General features: G+C 40.8%; 3 protein-coding genes across 12 annotated transcripts; all 3 read left to right on the forward strand.

Annotated features, from left to right (window-relative positions):
• The first annotated feature begins 780 nt into the window (after window positions 1–780).
• Window positions 781–2451, forward strand: LOC113324586. Its single transcript, XM_026572896.1, has one exon. The coding sequence runs from the start codon at window positions 781–783 to the stop codon at window positions 2449–2451; it is 1671 nt and encodes a 556-aa protein (XP_026428681.1).
• A 4-nt stretch (window positions 2452–2455) lies between these two features.
• On the forward strand, window positions 2456–14026 carry LOC113322219. Of its 10 annotated transcripts, none has more exons than XR_003347085.1 (7): window positions 2456–3510; window positions 4318–4420; window positions 5054–5161; window positions 5266–5433; window positions 5519–8555; window positions 8703–13056; window positions 13627–14026. XR_003347085.1 is itself a non-coding variant. In XM_026570275.1 (7 exons), the coding sequence occupies exons 6-7, from the start codon at window positions 8711–8713 to the stop codon at window positions 12986–12988; spliced, it is 4047 nt and encodes a 1348-aa protein (XP_026426060.1). In that variant the 5' UTR covers window positions 2456–3510; window positions 4318–4420; window positions 5054–5161; window positions 5266–5433; window positions 5519–8555; window positions 8703–8710; the 3' UTR covers window positions 12989–13237. The 10 variants fall into 10 exon arrangements, 9 of the variants coding, with proteins under 9 accessions (XP_026426060.1, XP_026426055.1, XP_026426057.1 ...); XM_026570275.1 differs by lacking the exon at window positions 13627–14026 and having other exon boundaries at window positions 8703–11545; window positions 11777–13237; XM_026570270.1 differs by lacking the exon at window positions 13627–14026 and having other exon boundaries at window positions 5519–5622; window positions 6482–8555; window positions 8703–13237.
• On the forward strand, window positions 7169–8057 carry LOC113324587 (probable mediator of RNA polymerase II transcription subunit 37c). The gene is made up of 2 exons (XM_026572897.1): window positions 7169–7515; window positions 7655–8057. Exons 1-2 carry the CDS (start codon window positions 7169–7171, stop codon window positions 8055–8057), a joined length of 750 nt encoding a protein of 249 aa, XP_026428682.1.
• Window positions 14027–14272: the final 246 nt, after the last annotated feature.

Below are 14272 nucleotides of genomic sequence, written 5' to 3' on the forward strand. Positions count from 1 at the left end.
CAACAACCTTCCACACCATCAAACAATTTATTTGGTTTTTCTAGTTTTGGAGTCACTTCTTCATCTATCACCACTACACCTGCATTGGGGTTTCCCAAAACAGCAGCACCTGCAGGCGGTGGTTCTTCATTGCCTGGTACAACATTTTCAGCCCCATCTGTGTCTAATGCAGTACCAACGTTCTCTGTTCCTTCATTTGGATCAGCTCCCTCTACTTCGTCAGCTGTGTCAAATGCTGCACGAGATTTTACTATGCCCTCGTTTGGAGCTCCCACTGCTGCTGCTGCCTCAATTACACAGACGAAAACTCCTGCATCAGTGGCACCTGCTGCAACCTCTTCGTCAACGACCACCTCGTCAAATTTTTCCTTCCAAACTACATCCTCTTCCCCATTTGGATCTAAACCAGCATCTGCTGCTGCTACTACAAATGCAGTTTCGGCTGGCGCACTCTCTAGCCCTGCACTTGCAAAGCCTATGTTCTCAGCATCAACAGTCACCACCACAGGTCCAGTTCTGCCAGCAAGTACAGCAACTGTTACCCCTGCTACTACTACAAATGCCCTATGTACTGCCGCAGTCTCTAGCCCTGCACCCGCAAAGCCTATGTCCTCAGCATCAATAGTCACCACCACAGGTCCAGTTTTGTCAAACAGTACAACAACTGCTACCCCTGCTACTACTACAAGTCCAGTAACAACTGGCCTACTCTCTAGGCCTGCACCTGCGAACCCGGTGTTCTTAGGTTTGGGAGGAACTACTGGTTCCGCATCAACAGTCATGACACCTGCTATCCCTGCTCAGGGTCTTTTTTCTTCGCAAGCTGCTATCTCTGCTGGTTCCGCACCATCTATTACTACTTCTAAACGAGAAACTGAAGTCCTTAAAGTTGCCTATCGTTATTTTTATAACTTCGGCTGGAATAAGAGTGAAGCATCCTTTAAAGTTAATCAGATGTGGGCCATTTTTGGCGATTTAGATTCTATGCCTAGAAAATATGTTCGGATCAATGAAGTGTATTCACCTTTCAAGGTGGATGTCACATGGTTGGAGTTTATTGCTGAGGACGTAGATGAGACTGCTTGGAAGAGAAGTGGGTTGCCTGTTGCTTGTGGGAAGTTCAGATACAACAAGAGTCAGAAGACTGATACAATTAAAGATATGAGTTCATTCTCCCATATGATCAGGGAAAAATATGTTAATGAGGATTGCAACATCTATCCCCAGAAAGGTGAAACTTGGGCCCTCTACAAGAACTGGAACATTAAATGGAGCTCTAATCCGGACAATCACAGAGAGTACGAGTATGAATTTGTTGAAGTCCTGACAGATTACACCAACAAATATGGCATTGTGGTGACCCATTTGGTTAAGTTAAAAGGTTTTGCATGCCTGTTTAAGCCCAATGGCATGATTTTCTTTCAGGTACCACCCAATGAAATCTTAAGATTATCTCACAGGGTTCCTTCATTTAGAACAAACGGTAGAGAACGAGAAGATGTTCCTGAAGGTTATTTTGAACTTGATACTTCTTCCCTGCCTAGTAACATTGAAGAAGTGTCTGGGGTAATTGATGTGGAAGCTGAAACAGTTGATTGTAATATTAATGGTTCGTTGATGTCCGTATCAAAAGATAAGCATCCTATGCAGAAGAAGAGAAAATATCCTGATTCACAGAGTACCTTGGATGTAAGTTCCCCCGGTGCAAATAAGTTTTCTAGGATGCCAAACGGATGCTATAAGAATCCAGATGAAGAAAAGCGGGCAGCAGAAGCTTATAATCAAACGGATAAGAGTAAGGCTACCAGTGTTTCAGTCAGCGAGAAAATTGCAGCTGCTTGCGCTAAGGAAATTAATCCAGATGGGGTGATTACGATACCTGACAGTGACGAGGACATCCCCTCTTCACCTTCTTCGTTGAGGATTTTTGAAATGCCAGACACGGAATTCTGCAACTTTGAAAGAGAGCGATCTTGTGAAAAATTTAAGATCAGCCAGATATGGGCTCTTTATTGCAAATTGGATAAGCTGCCCATAAGCTATGCTCAGATAGAGAGTGTTACATCATTTCCCGTTTTTAAACTGTCTGTAAAATGGCTTAAACCTTGCGATCCACCGAGACGTATTTTTCCATGGGTTGACAAGGAAATGCCAGTAAGCTGCGGAACATTTAAGGTCACATCTAGCGAAGTTGTTGTCTTTAGTGATTCCATTTCTTTCTCTCATCAGTTAACTGGGGTACCAACTGTTAATAACATATACACGATACTCCCAAGAGCAGGGGAAGTGTGGGCGCTATATAGTAAATTTTGCTCTGACTTGATGTGCTCGGACTTGAAGAAATGCGAGTACGACATTGTTGAAATATTAGAGGTGGTTGATGTTCATTGGATAATTGTTTCGGTTTTGGAAAGAGTTGCTGGTTTTAAGACGGTATTTAAAGCTAAATAAAAAGAGGGACTTAATTCCACTGCGGCTGTTCCATGGATTGAATTGTACAGATTCTCTCATCAAGTTCCTACTTTCATGATATCAGGAGCAAGGTATGGAAAATTGCGTGGTTGCTGGGAGCTTGATCCTAGATCATTGGCAGCTTCTGAACGACCTCTGGATAAGAGTAAGGCTACCAGTGTTTCAGAAAGTGAGAAAAATGTTGTTGCTCTCACTAAGAAAATGTGTCTAGATGGAGTCATTGCTGTACTTGGCAATGTGGATGAGGACATCTCCTCTTCACCTTCTTCTTTGAAGAATTTTGAAATGCCTGACACAAAATTCTGCAACTTCGATCTAGTGCAATCACGTGAAATGTTTAAGACTGGTCAGGTATGGGCTCTGTATTGCAAATTGGATAAGTTGCCCAAAAATTATGCTTTGATAGAAAGTATTAAACCATTTCCTGTTTTTGAACTGTCCGTAAAGTGGCTTAAACCTTGCGATCCTCCAAGATGTATTATTCCATGGGTTGACAGGGAAATGCACGTAAGCTGTGGAACATTTAAGGTTGCATCCAGTGAAGTTGTTGTCTTTAATAATTCCATTTCTTTCTCTCATCAGTTAAGTGAGATACCAGCTGTTAACAACGCGTACACAATCCATCCTAGGGTAGGGGAAGTGTGGGCAGTGTATGGTACATTTCGCTCTGACTTGATGTGCTCGGACTTGAAGAAATGCGAGTACGACTTTGTTGAAATTTTAGAGGTGGTTGATGTTCATTGGATAATCGTATCGGTTTTACAAAGAGTTGCTGGTTTTAAGACGATATTCAAAGCTAAAGAAAAAGAGGGACTTGATTCCACTGTGGCTATACCGGTGCTTGAATTGTATAGATTCTCTCATCAAGTTCCTAGTTTCATATTGTCTGGTGCAAGGTTTGGGCAGTTGCGTGGATGCTGGGAGCTCGATCCTAGATCATTGGCAGATTATTGATATTCGACGAAGTGAAGATGAGCAGCGTGGTATAGGCTTTATCCAGTACGACAGTCTACTCCGGAAGTTGAACCATTCATAAAGGTATTGTTTTTTTTTGTGAAAACTGGTTATTTTTAATAGGTATTATATGAGCTTTCCTTGTTAGCTTGTAGAATTTTGGATGTAGTCGATGGCGTCAGTTAGTATAGCATCGCTTTTTACCTAGGCGTGAAAGTGGTTGTGTTTTGTGGAGCTTAATAGAGATGTACTCTGACATTACGTGTTTATTATGTGAAGTTGTATTGGCGTCAGTATATAGTACTATCTCTTTTTACCTAGTTGTCCTTATAGTATTCTTGTTTGGTATATATCTTTATAAAATATTCCAGGTCATATTGGACAACAAAATCAGTCCATCATCTGACTAAGGAGACTCAGTTTCAAACTATAAGAACCTCTTATCTGTGTTTTCTGAAAAGTTTCATGAAGGACCACTGAAATGAACCCACCTTTATGTATTTACATTGTGTTGACAGGCTTTAGGGATCATACGGTTATGAAGCCGGTGTTGCTCATTATGATTTTTCGATCATTCCACTTGCTAGTTAAAGAACTCGAGAGCTACTGAGTTGAAACTAAGTAATGGATGTGTAACAATTTACTATGATCATTACTCTTTACATGGAACCTACTGCATAAGAGTCCTTGCATAGTATACATCACATAATAGGAGTGCTGGCATCATATGGTATCCGTTATGATGGATTGATGCCCAAGTTCTTAAGAACTTTGTTGGTATTCTCTTGCATGTGTTTTATATTTTGGATTGTTTGAGGATTTGCCCTTTGGGGTACCTGTAACTGAATATTTTAAGATATTTTGTTTGATAAACTACAATCTACATTTCAGTTTTCACCAATGGGCAATGGGAGAATGTCCCTTCAAACACTGGATAGCACGTCCATCTCTGACGAAAGAGCTACAAACTGGGTGTGAAAGCATTCACTGGCAGGTATTACAATCAGTTTGACAAATACTTTCTTAGATGAATATTTCCTAATACATTATAGGAGGAATACACACGTTTCACTCCCAGTTTCCTCTTCATCTAATCCCACGGACTTAGAAAATCAAAACCCCATCTATAATAACTTCAGACCCTCTCTCTTAAGAATTTCCACAAACACGTTTTCAGATCTGAAATCCATATTCATTCTTCCCTGAAGGAGAGATTTAGGGTTTTTTGATCTGATTGATTATCATCAACAAAGATGAGGAAAGGAGGAGTGAATAAAAGTGTTTTAAAGAAGATTGCATTATCATATGCTTATGTAAGTATATGGATCTTCTTAAGTTTCACTGTAATTGCTTTTAACAAATACATTCTAGTCAAAAAGATGTATAATTGGCCATTCCCAATTACTCTAACAATGAATTCAGAGAAGACACTTGAACTTTCATTGTGGAGACTTGAGTAATTTCATTGTTGACAGTATAAGCTAAATGCACCTCTGGTCTTTTATGACCCAAAGATGGCTGTTATATCCTTTGAAAATTTCCACCTATACTTTTACAGGGAGTAGCATATTCTTGATATTTCATACCCTCTTTGTATCTGCTGAACCTTTAATTTCTTGATAGGAAGGTGGATGAGTTGGACATTGCTTTGGAAGCTAGAGAGCCTCCCTGGTATGGCGTTGACGAAGTGGAGCTTGAGAAACGTAGAAGATGGACCAGCACTGCTCGCATTCAGGTATATTGCAAGAATTCATCCGATGGAGACTTTTTATTAGAAACACTCAAGGTCCTACAGTCATTATTTTAGTTTAAAGAAAGCTGCCTGATATTAAATTTTAGGTGTGTGTCATGAAAAAAGCTGGAAAAGCTAGAAGTGCGAACGGTATGCTTCAGGAGCTAATGAGGGTCCCTAATGATCCTTACCAGGCAGTAAAATCCAGCTCATATGCAGCACAAGATAATAATGATTTCATCATCTTAGTCAGATTGACAGATGCTCCTCATAAAGTAATCTCCCTCTCTGTTATTTCTCAGTGGTCCAACAAATGTACCAAGATACATACTTGACTCTTATTGGTTGCTTTTTGGCCAGCTGATATTTCTAGGCAGAAAGATAATGAACTGAAGGAGTTAAGTGCAAGCGTGCGAATAATTGGAGGTGTGGGGCTTACTTTACACGAAGAACTTACTCGACAGGTAGAATTTCTGATTGTCATTCCTTTTGTGAACTGTTTGTCTTGTTTGTCGGAATTTGGAGATACTAGGTTACTGAACTCACACCACTGCTATCCAGCATTAGATATAGTTAGATTTTCTCAATGGAAGCTCTCGTTGGATTGTCTTCCTCTGCAGTTACAAGTCTTGTTAACTTGTTTACAATATCATACGTTATCTGTGTATGTCAGTGTTAGAAGGGGTATAGTCTATCAAGTAGAATTATGGCCATTCCCGTTGTTATTTGTAAGGTTGAAATACTGTCTTCTTTGTTAAAATTTGAAGATAGTATGTTACTTAAGTCACACCCTTGGTCCTGCTGTCCAGCATCGGAGATAGTTGGATATTGTTTACGGAAATGTCTCTTAGGATAATTTTCCCCTGCAGTTGAAAGTCAAATTGACTTTTTATAATCTCATAATTCCATTAAGTATGTCAATGCTATTGCTGCGCACCCATAGTTTACCAAGTAGCTGCTGCCAAGTTTTCTGAGTTTATATAGAGATTTCTTTGTTATTGTAAAATGTTTTACTAAATTTTAAACATTTTGTTTCAGTTTTGTTTACGCATCTATTGTTGCTGTTGGCCTTGTTGCATTTGTATACTGAGTCAATTTTATCCAATCAGACCCCAATAAGTTGGCTTGATTTGCACAGAATGCCAACATTATCTCAGGCTTTATTAAACTCAGATGAGTCAATTTGTGTTGAAACACCTAACAAAAGGAGTTGTCAGTTTGCCACCAATTTGTTGTTATTGATTTTGAATTACTATTCCCATTCTTGTATTTGTTAGTGCTTGTCCTGAATTACTCTTGTTTCTAAAAATTGTGGATGCAAAGCGTTTGATTGGTTGAAGGTTTCAGATCCATCAGTTCAAGCTGAGATGAAGTTATGGCCTTTCAAGGTTATTGCTGGACCAGGTGAAAAACCTATGATTACTGTCACATACAGAAACAATTTTCATCTGAAGAAATATCATCTATGATTAGAGATTATAGAAGCTTACCTTGGTTCTTCTGTAAAGAATGCTGTTGTTACTTTCCCTGCATATTATTAGCAGCGTCAAGCTACAAAGGATGCTGGCGTCACTGCTGGTCTTAAAGTCATGAGAATCATCAATGAACCATCTGCTGCGGCAATTGCTTATGATGGTCTTGATAAGAAGGCGTGGAGTACCGGGCAGAAGAATGTTCTAATTTTCTATCTTGGTGGTGGTACTTTTGTTTTTCCTTACTGCCTATTGAAGAGGGTATTTTCGCTGTAGATACCCATCTAGGAGGAGAAGTTTTCGGTAACAGGATGGTGAATCATTTCGTGCAAGAGTTTAAGAGGATGAATAAGAACATGAGTGGAAATTCTAGGACATTAGGAAGGTTGAGGACATCATGTGAGAGAGGGAAGAGGACTCTTTCATCCACTGCTCAGACCACGATTGAGATTGATTCTTTGTATGGAGGTGTTGATTTTTACACATCTGATACTCGTGCTAGATTCGAAGAGATGAGAAGTGGTTGAGGGATGCTAAGATGGACAGGAACAGTGTTCATGATGTTGTTCTGGTCGGTGGATCAACTAGGATTCCTGAAGTGCAGCAATTGTTGCAGGAGTTCTTTGATGGGAAAAAATTCTGCAACAGTATTAACCCCGATGAAGCTGTGGCTTATGGAGCGGCTATGCAGGCTGCGATTTTGAGTGGTGAAACTAATCAGAACTTGGATCAATTGTTGCTGTTGGACGTTACTCCTCTCTCCCTTGGGCTCGAGACAGCTGGAGGGGTACTGACTACATCAATTGCACCAAACACCAGTATTCCCACCGAAGAGGAGCAAGTTTTCTCCACCTACTCCAACAACCAGCCTAGAATATCAATCAGGTGTGTGAGGGAGATAGAGCTAGAACCAAGGATACAAAACTTGCTTGGTTTCGAGCTGTCTGGATTCCACCTGCCCCTAGTGATGTTCCTCAGATTACCGTTTGCTTTGACATTGATGCAAATGGTATTCTAAATGAAGAACAATGTCACAATCACTAATGATAAAGAAAACTTGTCCAGGGAGGAGATTGAGAAGATGGTGCAAGAAGCCGAGAAGTACAAGACTGAAGATGAACAACACGAGCAGAAAGTTTGAGTCGAAGAATGCTTTGGAGAATATGAGGAATACCACCAAGGATGAAAAGTTTGCTGGGAAGTTAACACCAGCTGACAAGAAGAAAAATGAAGCTGCTATTCAGTGGCTTGATACCCAATTGTTGCTGGGATGTATCAAGGTGGTGCTGGTCCTGACATGGGTGGTTTCGGTGGCATGGATGAGGATGATCCTTAAATGGGAGGTGCTGGTAGTAGTGCAGGACCTAAGATTGAGGAAGTTAATCAAGTGGAACTTGGTGGAGGGATATGACTGCTTGGGGTCCTAAAGCTGGAGGGGATTTATTTTGTTTAGCTCTTTTCAGTTTACTTTTCAAGTTTTCATTTTTATCTGACAAAATGATGCTACAGTCTGGCTGTTGGTTGTAATTTCGATACGGAATGGAAATATTTCAGTTTTAGTTTGTTAATCAAGAATATGCTTGATTCTTAAAAACTACTACTTATGATATCTCTGACCTTACACACATCCTGTGCATTATCTGTCTATACAAGCTCCAGAAGTTTTCAAAGAACATGAAAAATTTCTGGGGTATCCTTTTTATCAATCGTGCCGTTAAAATGCGTGAAAAACCGTCACGGTGGGCCTTAGCCCGTGAACTCTGTGTCCAAGTCCGCTTTTCAAACTGCGGTTAAAACCTGAAGACCTTCAAAAGCATAAAATCTTCTGCAACTCGCAAAACCCTTACTCATGAACTCTCTTCTGGGTTCTTTCCGATTCAAAATTTGAGCAGCGGTTTATCAATCAATTCATGGAGATTTAATATGTAAGTTTACTTCTTATTTTCATCATCAATTTAGTGTTTAATTTTGATTTCAGTAGTTTGATTTTACTCTTCTTTGTTTTTTATTTCCAATTTCAAGGGTTTTTCCTTTGCTTGATAAACCCTAATTCCGTAAATTGTTCGGCACAGATTTTTCAATGACGACTTCATCACAGACTCAATCATCGTCATTATCTTCTTCTACATTTTCATTCGGAACTGCCACCTCCATTTCGTCTTCCTCACAATTTTCATCTACCCCTTCGACTGGATTACCCTTTGGAACCAAAGCAGCATTTGGTTCATCTGCTGGACCTTCAACAAGTCTTTCATCAGGAGGAGGATCTCAACAACCTCCCACACAATTATTTGGTGTTTCTACTTCAACTCCTAGCTTTGGAGTCAGTTCTGCATCTACCACCACTACACCTGCATTTGGGATTCGCAAGACAGTAGCACCTGGTGGTTCTTCATTATCTGGTTCAACATCTGGAGCACCAATGTTTTCTGTTCCTTCGTTTGGAGCAGCTCCCTCTACTTCGTCAGCTGTGTCAAATGCTACACCAGCTTTTACTATGCCCTCGTTTGGAGCTCCCACTGCTGCTGCTGCTGCTCCTTCAACTACTATTACTGCTTCTCCAGGATTCACGACTTCAAATTTGTTGGTAACACCTTCATCTGCTGCTTCGAGAACATCTACTGCTGCTCCTTTTTCTAGCATGTCAACTGCTGCCTCTTCTTCTTCACCCATTAGCAAGTCAACAGTTCCATTTGGAACTGGTTCAGCATTGTCCTATACCACTGCTAGCTTTACACAGACGACTTCTCCTGCATCAGTGGCACCTGCTGCAACCTCTTCGTCAACAACCACCTTGGCAACTTTTTCCGTTGGAACTCCCCCACTTGGATTTAAACCAGCATCTGCTGCTACTACTACAAATGCAGTATCGACTGGTGTACTCTCTAGCCCTGCACCTGCAAAGCCTATGTTCTCAGCATCAACAGTCACCACCATAGGTCCAGTTCTGTCAGCAAGTGCAGCAACTGCTACTACTACAAAAGCAGTATCGACTGGCGCAATCACTAGCCCTGCACCCGCAAAGCCTGTGATCTCAGCATCAAGAGTCACCACCACGGTTCCAGTTCTGTCAGCAAGTGCAGCGACTGCTACCCCTGCTACTACTACAAATGCAGTATCGACTGGCGCAGTCTCCAGCCCTGCACCCGCAAAGCGTATAGTCTCAGCATCAACAATCACCACCAAGAGCCCAGTTGTGTCGGCAAGTATAGCAACTGCTACCCCTGCTACTACTACAAAAGCAGTATCAGCTGGCGCAGTCTCTAGCCCTGCACCCGCAAAGCCTAAAGTCTCAGCATCAACAATCACCACCAAGGGTCCAGTTCTGTCAGCAAGTACAGCAACTGCTACCCCTGCTACTACTACAAATGCAGTATCGACTGCTGCAGTCTCTAGACCTGCATCCGCAAAGCCTATGTCCACCAAGGGTCCAGTTCTGTCAGCAAGGATGGCAACTGCTATCCCTGCTACTACTACAAATGCAGTATCGCCTGCCGCAGTCTCTAGACCTGCACCCGCAAAGCCTATGTCCACCAAGGGTCCAGTTCTGTCAGCAAGGATGGCAACTGCTACCCCTGCTACTACTACAGGTCCAGTAACGACTGGCGTACTCTCTAGCCCTGCACCTACAAAGCCCGTAGCTGCTGGTTTGGTATCAAAAGCCTTCACCACGACACCTGCTTCTCCTGCCCAGGGTCTCTTTTCTTCGCTAGCTGGCCCAGCTGCTAACTCTGCTGGTTCAACACCATCTATTACTACTCCTAAACGAGAACCTGAATTGGTGGTCCGTAAAGTTCCCAATCCAGAGTTTTATAACTTCAGGAATAAGACTAAAGCATCCTTTGAAGTTGGTCAGAAGTGGGCCATTTATGTCGATTTAGATCATATGCCCAAAAAATATGTTTGTATCAATAAAGTGTATTCACCTTTCAAGGTAGATGTCACATGGTTGGAGTTTATTGCTGGGGATATAAATGAGACTGCTTGGAAGACAAGTGGGTTACCTGTTGCTTGTGGGAAGTTCAGATACGGGAAGAATCAGAAGACCGATACAATTACAGATGTGAGTTCATTCTCCCATAAGGTTTTTAAGAACAAAAGCGTCAGTGGGAATTGCGACATCTATCCCCGCAAAGGGGAAACTTGGGCCCTCTACAAGAACTGGAACATTAAATGGAGCTCTGATCCGAACAATCACAGAGAGTACGAGTATGAATTTGTTGTTGTCCTGTCAGATTACAGTAAAAAATCAGGCATTTTGGTTGCCTATTTGGTTAAGTTAAAAGGTTTTGTATGCCTGTTTAAGCCAACCAATAACAATGGCATGGCTTCCTTTCAGATACCATCCAATCAAATGTTAAGATTCTCTCACAGGGTTCCTTCAAATAGAACGAACGGTAAAGAACGAAAAGACGTCCCTGAAGGTTATTTTGAACTTGATCCGTGCTGCCTGCTCAGTAACCTTAAAGAAGTGTCTGAGTTCATTGATAGGAAAGCTGAAGTTGTTGATGGTAATAATAATGGTTCGTCAATATCTGTATCAAAGTATAAGCATCCTGTGCTGAAGAAAAGAAAAAACCCTGATACAGAGATTACCTTGGATGGGAGTTCCCGAGGTGGAAATAAGTCTTCTAGGATGTCAGATGGATGCTATAAGAACCCAAATGAAGAAAACCGGGCAGCAGAAGCTTCTCGTCAACCTCAGAATAAGAGTAAGGCTACCAGTGTTTCAGATGGCGGGAAAATTGTTGCTGCTCACGCTAAGGAAATGAGCCCAGATGGTATGAATGCCATACCTGGCAGTGTGGACGAGGTCATCCCCTCTTCACTTTCTTTGAAATTTTTTGAATTGCTAGACACGGAATTTTGCAACTTTGACGAAGAGCGATCCTGTGAAAAATTTAAGACGGGTCAGGTATGGGCTCTGTATTACAAATTGGATAAGTTTCCCAAAACCTATGTTCAGATAGAGTGCGTTGAGTCCTTTCCTGTTTTTAAGCTGTATGCAAAGTGGCTCAAATCTTGCGATCCTCCAAGACGTATTATTCCATGGGTTGACAAGGAAATGCCAGTAAGCTGTGGAACATTTAAGGTCACATCTAGTGAAGTTGTTTTCTTTTATGATTCCATTTCTTTCTCTCATCAGGTAAGTGGGGTACCAACTGCTAATAACGTGTACACAATACTTCCAAGGGCAGGGGAAGTGTGGGCAGTATACAGTAAATTTCGCTCTGACCTGACGTGCTCAGACTTGAAAAAATGCGAGTACGACATCGTTGAAATTTTAGAGGTGGTTGATGTTCATTGGATAATAGTATCAGTTTTGGAAAGAGTTGCTGGTTTTAAGACGATATTCAAAGCTAAACAAACAGAGGGACTTGATTCCACTGCGGCTATTCCGTGGATTGAATTGTATAGATTCTCTCATCAAGTTCCTAGTTTCATGATATCAGGAGCAAGGTATGGCAAATTGCGTGGCTGCTGGGAGCTCGATATTAGATCATTGGCAGCTTCTGATCAACCTCTGGATAAGAGTAAGTCTACTAGTGTTCCAAATGGTGATGAATATGTTGTTGCTCCCACTATGAAAATGAGTCTAGATGGTGTCATTTCGATACCTGGAAATGTGGGCGAGGACATCCCCTCTTCACCTTCTTCTTTGAAGACTATTAAAATGCCTGTCACAAAATTCTGCAACTTTGATGTAGTGCGATCCTGTGAAATGTTTAAGACTGGTCAGATATGGGCTCTGTATTGCAAAATGGATAAGCTGCCCAAAACCTATGCTCAAATAGAGAGTTTTAAATCATTTCCTGGTTTTAAACTGGTTGTAAAGTTGCTTAAATCTTGCGATCCGCCAAGAAGTATTATCCCATGGGTTGACAAGGAAATGCCAGTAAGCTGTGGAACATTTAAGGTCACATCTAGTGAACTTGTTGTCTTCAAAGATTCCATTTCTTTCTCTCATCAGTTAAGTAAGGTACCAGCTGTCAATAACGTGTACACAATCTATCCAAAGGCAGGGGAAGTGTGGGCACTATACCGTAAATTTCGCTCTGACTTGACGTGCTCAGACTTGAAGAAATGCGAGTACGACATTGTTGAAATTTTAGAGGTGGTTGATGTTCATTGGATAATTGTATCGGTTATACAAAGAGTTGCTGGTTTTAAGACGATATTCAAAGCTAAAGAAAAAGAGGGACTTGATTCCACTGCGGCTATACCGTGGCTCGAATTGTATAGATTCTCTCATCAAATTCCTAGTTTCATATTGTCAGGAGCAAGGTGTGGGCAGTTGCGTGGATGCTGGGAGCTTGATCCTAGATCATTGTCAGTTTATCGATATTCAATGAACTGAAGATGAGCAGGTTGGTATAAGTTTTATTCACTCGACAGTATATTCCAGAAGATGAACTATTCACAAAGGTACCATCTTTTGATTTGAAAACTGGGTCTCTTTTAATAGGTGATACATGAGCATTCCTTGTTAGCTTGTAGAATTTTTGATGGAGTCAATGGCGTCAGTTTGTATAGTATCTCTTTTTACCTAGGCCTGATACTCTCTGGCATTACGTGTCAGTTATTTTGTGAAGCCATATTGGCGTCAGTATATTGTTTTCACCTAGGCCTGAAAGTTTCTTGTTTTGCGTATTTTTATAACGTAATCCAGGTTAGATGTGACAACAAATTCAGTCCATCATCTGTCTAAGGACACCTAGTTCCAAGTCGTCTGTCAGACACAGTTTTTAAACAACAAGAAGCCTCTTATCTGCGTTTTCTGAAATGTTTCATAAAGGACTACCGAACTGAACCCACGTTCATGTATTTACATTGTGTTAACAGGGTTTAGAATCATATGGTTATGAAGCCTGTGTTGTTTGTTCTGAGTTTCCGATTATTGCACATGCTAGTTAGAGGACTAGGGAGCTAATGAGTTGAAACTAAGTAATGCAATTTTACTATGGTCATGACTCTGCTTTGATATAGTTCTACCAGTTATGCAGGGGAACAATCTCATATCTCTACTGTGAGTCTTAGCCAGTAGTATTGAACTATTGTCGGCCTTGAGGTGCATATAAGCCTTGAACTTGTGGTGTTATACTAAAACATAGATTTCAGCATATTATCCTTCAGAATTTTTAGTCAGCCGATAGATTTGTTCAATTTGGGAGCTCCGGCAAATGCAGTTGAACTGCCATCAGAATACAACAGAGGTTAAAGACAGTGAAACGGCATGACTTTCCTTTACACATTGTTCACACCTCCATATCTGTTAGTTTGGTTTGTGTAGGTGATTACTTCTCTGGTAAAATTTCTTACAAGATGTAGTATTTGTTCTTCAATTTGTTTCGTTGTCGTCTTCATGATTTCATTTGAATTATTGATTAAAGTAAAGATTTTTCAACCTCTTTCCCAAGCAATTCTACTATTTTACAAACTGGAGTCATGTCGTTGATGGTGTTATCATCCTTCAAATTGTTGAGTACTTGAATTATTGTCTCCAGGTATACTGAAAATTCAGAAAAGAAAGTTGTTTCTGATTGAATGTCCTTTTCCATGAGAGAATACTATAGTGGTTAGTGTTCTTCTGCTGATTGTAGTATGAAAGAATTTTTGATACTGTTCTTGAATGCGTTCTTTG

The sequence above is a fragment of the Papaver somniferum genome, chromosome 11, assembly GCF_003573695.1.
Source record: "Papaver somniferum cultivar HN1 chromosome 11, ASM357369v1, whole genome shotgun sequence".
Lineage (NCBI taxonomy): Eukaryota > Viridiplantae > Streptophyta > Magnoliopsida > Ranunculales > Papaveraceae > Papaver > Papaver somniferum.